Raw genomic sequence first — 7500 nt, 5'->3', positions numbered from 1 at the left:
ACCCTCACACTCACTCACACAAGAATACTTTGATAAACCGATCCCTTATAATTCATCGCATCGCAACGTATTAAGATCTAACGATGGTATAAATCATAGAAAATAATACTGATAGATCATGTTTTTTTTGGCGTCATTGTCAACAAACTATTTTTGCAGCAGGTTTATGCGTCGACACTGTGCCATTGTGCCATAAGAGTAATGCCAATGTGTGTTTACCGTTTGCATGTGTGTTAAACGACGTGCATGCGAATGGGTATAACTCATGACGCAAAATTTTAACAACATTCCTGCAGTCATGGCCGAAGCTCTTCGCACATGCACATGCACACACTCGTATCCAGTCTATGGACTTTCCTTGGACAGCCATTATTTGTATATACATTCATGTGTGTGTGTGTGTGTGTGTGTGTGTGTGTGTATATATATATATGTATATATATATATATATATATATATATATATATATATATATATATGGTTTATATGTTTATATATATATATATATATATTATAATATATTATATATATTATATATATATATATATATATATATATATATATGTTATACATATATATATATACATATATAATATATATATATACACACACACATACACACAGCGTAGCAAAAATTGTAGGAGGGACTGGCTTACACATGTCATTGGTGATTTGTCCAGTTATGAATATTAATATAGCGAATGTGCCCTCTCTTTATGTATATATGTATGTATATAATATTTAGGGTTGCGAATTATTCTTGTTTTTATTTGTTTTTATACGTTATTAATGATTACACAACCTCCTAAAAATGCCTTTCTTTCTTCAAGTATTAATAAGCTTAGATTAAATGTTACACTGATATGACTATACAGAAAGCCAATGCAGATTCTCAGCCATAAAAGAATCTCAAAGAATCAGCATTTCGTGAACTTATTTCTCATTCTTAAAAAAAATCAGTAGATCGCTAAACTCATTTCACAGCCTTAAAGAATCATTAAGAATTTTGACTTGTTCTTCCATTCACCTCGAGAGTGAATCTGCTCTTGTAGAGGAAATCTATTACATTGCAAAAGTGTTCTTTATGAATAGCTGACGATTGGAAGTAGGTAAATATCATGTCCTTTCTGTCGTTTGGTTCCGAAAGACTGAGATTGTCTTTTTTTTTCAATAGTTTAGAAAATTCATGGTGGCCAACTGGGATGACGTGGTGAATTGGTAGATTTTTCTTTTTTCATTTTGATTTTATCGTTTCATATTTTCCTTTCTATTTTGATAACTTTTTTTTTTGTTGTTGTTAGAGTATGGTTTGTAGTTTTTTTTAGATGCATTTTTTTGCCCAGAAGACTTCACAGAAACCATTTTCATTTAAGAATAAAAGATATGGCATGTATCAACATTTTGAATATCCAGTTGTTTAAATCATTGGCTTTGATTGATGACATTGTAACGGCATCTAAATTATCTTAATGTCAATAATCTTCCTGATAAGTTAGCTTTTACATGCTATACTCTGCAGAAAGAGCTCACCAAAGTCAGGTAGAATGCTGAATAATTATACACTAGATACTGTAGTGCTGTACTTATATGGCCAGGTGGAACTGCACATGCGATACATCCAGCTGCAACGTCTCCTGCAGGAGAAGATGTCTGACCTGGAGCGGCTGTGTCACCAGGAGAAGTCCTTGCTGGCCGGTAAGTTGGCGTCCTCCCCTGTGCGTCACGCCTTCAGCATCGCCCACGCCCGCCTACTCGACTGGTTGAGGGCGCAGCGTCGGCTTCTCCCGCCCGAACGGGACCTCACCTGCCTCATCCCGACCTCACCTCCCACCTCCACCTCCACCATCCACAGCCTGTCTGCTGCTGCTGCCCACCATCCACACTCCACCACCACTACTACCCCCCGGCACCACCCGGGTGTCTCACACTCACACAAGCACCCAGCCACCGTCACCATGCACGGCCACATTCACCACACCAGTCCCACCACCCTTTCTTGCAGGGATGACGTCCCTCGCCTCGAAGACCTCGGGAGAGCGTACACGCGAAGAATGTCAGGTAGAATGTCGCCGCAAGTTCATGACAATAAGAACCAGCTGACCTCCGTCGGGGACGTAAAGAATGAGAGTAGAAGGACTGACGAAATCAGTGCTCTATATTCACCGTCTTGTAAAGTGGTAAATGCGAATATTTTTCAACATCAGGAAAATCAGGGTAATGTGCAGGGCTTTATGGGATGGGACGCTAATATTTACTCAGACGGCAGTATAGATTCTCACCTTATTTATAGTTCAAATGCTAATAACCGAATGTCTTGGGGTTTGAATGCCTTTCACGCAAATCAGACTAATGAGTACCATAGTTTGCCGTGTTCCGGGAGGCCTTCCTATCCTCCCTTGCCAACTAGTTGCAACGATCCTCTGTGCAACGCAAACCACTCGCCGGGGTTTGCCATCCAAAAGAGACAACAGGAAGGAGGTGGGGTTGCGCTTCAGGACGGGGAGGGTAAGAGTTTCCAGAGCCACCGTCGAGCCCTCAGCGCCGAGGCTTGGAGGTGGCCCAGGGATAGAGATAACTGGCACGAGATGCAAAAGAGCAGGAATGATTCCATCGCGCCGTTTTCCACGTTTTTAGGTCTTGACGCAGTTTCTAAAGAGGGTAATCAGATAATAAAATCCAAGGGGAGTTATCAAAAGAGAGGGAGCTTTCATAGGAAGGACAGTTTTAAGAAAGACCAGATGATGCAAAACAGTCGCAGTGGGAGGGATCCAGATATGCTGAAGAAAAAAGCGGAAGACGATACAAGGAGGGTCAAAGCCGAATACAAAATGAGCCGCGCCTCGTCGGTCTCCTGTATGCCGAACGACCAGTGCCTCGTGTACGACTCAGTCATCAAAGAGCTAAAAAGCTCGGTGAATCAGGAACCTCAGAACGGAGAGGGTCCTAAGTCCCCCTTCGAGAAAATGAGTCTGAGTGGTTTAGAGGAATACGACCGTAGTCCCAAGCATACGTCTAGCATAAAGGGACCTTCAGAATTCAGCTTCAGTAGTTCTAGTTTGCCACACAGAAAGGGCTCCAAGACGAGAAAGAAAAAAGATTCGCTACATCCGAAGAAATGCAGTTCATTAGACGAAGATAAATTGACTAGTATATTTGGTTCTGACGATAATCAGAAAATTGAATATGGTCTTGAGGATAACATAGATTCTTGTTCTGAGATTTCATCACATGTTCGATCATCAGACTTACACATGCACCCGTTTCTGTCTCTGCCATTTGCATCGGCGAGATTTGCGCCGTCTCCTTCCGAGAGTCATCCTCACATGGTACGGGGGGGCTCCTTCCACGCACCTTACAGATCCCGGCAGAACTCGGAAGAGAGACCAAGGAGTCTCTCAAGATCCAAAAAATCTCAGGTTTCCTCGAGCACTTCGTGGGACTCCAGCAAAAACACTCACAAGCAGAGGTCCTGCACTTCCCTGTGTGAGGGCTCGGGGGAAAAACTTAGGGATAGTACAAATAAGAAGGGAGTGCCACCAATATCGCGATCAGAGTCCCTCCGATCTTCGCGTGGCTCCTCCACTCCCTTTATCACGAGGGAATGTATAAAAGGTTCGTGCACCCATAGCACGAAGCCAAGGCAGTCAAATCGCATTCCCTTCAAAATGGGTCATGGTGGGGAAAATAAACAGGAAATCATAGACGGGTCTGATTCCTACATAATGAGCCGCATTGTAGGTGGCTACATGAAAGACGATAATATTGGTAAGGAAAACTTAACAAAAAGTGGAAGTCCTGCAGCCTGGAAAAAATCATGGAGGGACGATAGGCAGAGATCTCACCCTCCAGTTAATGAAATGTTCTCTAAGAAACCAGAATGGAATAGCTGCCATACAGAGAAAAATAAGCGGAGAAATGCAAGTCTCTCTCGAAGGGACGTGGGCCACAAAGACGCGGAGCGTGAATCTGAAGCAAGAGGTTGCATGGGGACAAACTGGATGTTCCCGTCGCCAAAGAATGATGAAACAAGATCATGGCAGACGTCACGAAAAGCTTCTTCCAAGTCCCTGCCTAAACAGAAGTCTTGGCACGCGCGACAAGAGCCATCCTTACACCATCAGCCTCATAATCGGGAGCACCAACAGCACCATGAACGTAAAACTAGACCAAATTCACTATACTCTTGGACTGGAAGCTGTGAAGGTATCAGTTCTGCGACAGACCACTCTGGAAGGACAGTAGTTTCAGCACGTTCTCGTTCTCTATGCACTGATTCACTTGTTACCCCAGCACGGGAAGTAAATAATTCTGCAGCAGATGTATACCGCTTTGCCCCAGCCCCGCAGGAACCAAGGCTGCGTTCAGATTCCATGGAAGCGCGCTGGTCCTCCGACAACTCCCTAGAGGATCGCCCACCCGATCGTCGAGGTGCCACCACTAACTATGATAGTCTCTACTCAGAGATTTCAAGCGAGTCATCTGTGTATGGCACTCCGCAGCCCAGGGATTGTCTTGTACCTCGAGAAGACAGAGGGGTCTTGTCAGATGATGAAGCGTCTGTCGACCTTGACGCTACTCCTCGCACCCGGAAGAATGTTGCCCCGCGGCGACGGAAGTCTCAAGGGTGCAGGTCAAGTGATGATGTACCAAGGGCAGTCAGGGCAGTGGGGGAGAGGAATGCCCTTACCCCACCTGCAACATCATACCCATCCTCCTCATGGCCTGGCATGTCTACCAGAATGTCCTCCCCTGCCTCTAGTTCCCCAAGTGGTGAATGGTTCCAGGCTGCAGAGGTGAGCCGGACGGTGGGGGCACTGGCTGACTCCCTTACCGCATACCGTGCCAACCTTGTTTAAATAAATGATTATTGGTGTTTTTTCTTTATATATATCTATTTCAGCCTCACTAGGATTTCATGTTTTCTATGTTTTTGAAATCTGTTCCCTTAATCCTAGCACAGCCTAATGCAGTGGCAATTTATTTATAAGAGAGAGTTCCTGTTAGTGTATATGATTTATTTAACCTATCATTAGCATGTTAATGTTTTAAGCATGTTTTCCTATATGGAATATTATAGACGACCTGATACTGTAGCTATAGCATGAAGCACAATAATTTAAACCATTCCATTATTGTCTCTGATTTAAAGTTTGAAAGATTATAAAGCCTATTATCAATATACTTGTACCTTTCACTGTAAATATGATAGTGCACTCCCTAGCTTTGAGATACTTACTATAATTCATGAGATTGGCAATTTTTCAGTTTCTCAGGAGATTTACTATGAAGATATGTGATGTGAGCTTGTTTATAGCTCACTGTGGTTAACTGTTTAAAAGCTCAAATCTATAGTAAATCTCCTGATTATGTTAAATGCTTTGACTGCAGACTGTTTGGTGTCATCATGGCATACTGGACTTTCATCACACTTCTCTGTAGTTCTTACTACCTGCCATCAGTTGGACTGAATCTACAGTGATGCTGTGTTGTGGCCACAGTCATGATGAGGGCATTCAGATCTCAGTACATCCTAGCACATCCTCCATCTGAGATTGACGCTTCATTGCCTGGTATGGTGGTTTCTTCCTCAGCATGGAGAGCCCAGGGTTTCCGCATCCCCCAGCACCCGGTGTCCGGCCGTCCACACCAGCACCTGTACCATCACCATCACCACCACCAGCACCACCACCACCACCACCACCGGCAACTGCTTCCTGCCTCCAGCACCACCTCATCCCCCCTGCCTACCTCCTCTAGGGTGCTGCCCCCACCCATCCAGTATCGCATACCCCCTGCCAGCCCTTGTAGTGCCCAGAACCCCATAAGAACCCCACAAGATCAATGGGGTGCAATGTCCTCCACCAACTCCCAGTCTCATGCCCCTTCACCACTTCATCACCATCGGCAGCACCAACAACAACAGCAACAATATCTCCAACTCAACTGTTCCCCTGGTGCTGTCCGGAGGCCACATGTGTCTTCTGAGTGTAGCTCTCCAGCCCAGACTATTCACACTCCTCTTGGCTCTGTACCATCTGTCGCTCAGCAGCAATGGCAACAGCGTAAACCACACTCGTGGGATAACTTGCTTTCCACGAGGGCATTTGGTGGATATGGGTTTGGCTATGGGTTTATCGATACGATTCCCCCTCGTGGAGCTGGCAGGGGTGAGAAGTTGCGGTCAGTTAGCACCCATCGCTTGAGGGAGGAGGACAAGGAAAATGTGGCAGGCGGTGGGGGAGGGGTGCGCCCTTCGCCGCGATCATCAGAGAATCTTGTATCCCCTCTGGATGGCTCCTGCTTTTCTTGTGACTGCTTAAATCTCGATCCAGCACCTCTTCACACATGCCTCTTTTCCAAGCCTAAGAGCACCGAAAGCCTCTTGGCACCACGTTCCCTCCACCCTGCTGCCTCTGACTCAAGCTTGGCAGGGGATCCTCAGCATACTAGGCGACGTTCTCGAGCTGCTTCCTTAGCTGACTGCCTTGGTGCCACCAGACACTCTCCTCCAGACCAGGATGAAATGACGCACCTGTGACACTGTTAAAGGTTGATTTTGTTGATGCATTTCACTTCCTGTAATGGTTTGATTAACATTGTTTTTTTTTAAACTACCTTACAAAAATACAGTAAATGTATATCTTTGATACTTATAAGGCAAATGATTTTATAGTTTTAAAATGAAGGGGTAGTAGATGTACACTTTTTCTAATGAAGCACATTTTAGGATCCTCGTATAGCCAGGCCCTTCATACAAGGATAAATGATAGAATACCCTTCAACAAAGACAGCTTTGCACCTTGTATCATACCTAATATTGACTTTTAAAAATATTGTAGTAAAGATGGTTAGAGTGAGCTATACGTCACAATAGGTAGAGTAAGCTCTTTCTTGTCTGTGAGAGATAGAGATGCATAAGAATTTTGACAGTGTAATTGTAGCTATTTTCTCAAGGAATTAAATATTGCAAGATTCTCAGATGCTGAGTCATGGCACAATGTGCAGTTATAAGTATGGAGACCATTATTTCTAGGCCTTTGCAAACTAACCTCTGGAAAGCATGGTAGGAATTTAGAAGTGATCAAGTCATTGCATAGATATTCCATGGTACCTATTCTACAAATGCGTACAGGCTGAATCTCTCCGGATGCTAGTCTGTGGTCCTTCGACTTCATCAGATCAGGGGGTAACACGTGGTTTCCGTGTCTGGCGGCCATACCTTTTTTTTTTACATCTGCTAATCCCTGCTAGTCTTGGCTGTTACTGTTCTACGCTTATATTCAGTGTAATTTAAGTTAGCTGTTTACCTGTATGACATACTGGAGCTAAAATATATATTAATCTAAACCCAAAACACTTTAACCAAACTAGCTTCCTCTTTTTACGGTATATTATATTTTTGCATATGCTTTATTTATTAACTATTTCCTTGTGCCAATATCCCAAGTATATTTGTGGAAAGACATACTTTGTAGAGAATCAGTAATCTTAGGCTAAACA

The 7500-nt window shown here is 43.9% G+C and overlaps 2 protein-coding genes across 3 annotated transcripts in view; both read left to right on the top strand.

Moving 5' to 3' along the window:
* ssp6 (PDZ domain-containing short spindle 6) overlaps window positions 1-4883 on the top strand; it is an 89261-nt gene extending 84378 nt beyond the window's left edge. For both annotated transcript variants that reach the window (XM_043017540.2, XM_043017548.2), the window contains exon 5: window positions 1596-4883. In XM_043017540.2, coding sequence (XP_042873474.1) covers window positions 1596-4856 — 3261 coding nt within the window. In that variant the 3' untranslated portion in view covers window positions 4857-4883. The remainder of the gene's footprint in view (window positions 1-1595) is intronic.
* A 617-nt stretch (window positions 4884-5500) lies between these two features.
* The window catches only part of LOC147472468 (uncharacterized), a 3771-nt gene continuing 1771 nt past the window's right edge, over window positions 5501-7500 (top strand). The window contains exon 1 of the mRNA XM_086536552.1: window positions 5501-7500. This exon is cut by the window's right edge and continues 1771 nt beyond it. Coding sequence (XP_086392678.1) covers window positions 5501-6538 — 1038 coding nt within the window. The 3' untranslated portion in view covers window positions 6539-7500.

This window comes from Penaeus japonicus, unplaced genomic scaffold, assembly GCF_977035675.1.
Source record: "Penaeus japonicus unplaced genomic scaffold, GWHDUDI00000001_assembly GWHDUDI00000001, whole genome shotgun sequence".
In the NCBI taxonomy this organism is placed as follows: Eukaryota; Metazoa; Arthropoda; class Malacostraca; order Decapoda; family Penaeidae; genus Penaeus; species Penaeus japonicus.
This window is presented reverse-complemented; position numbering and strand designations above follow the sequence as displayed.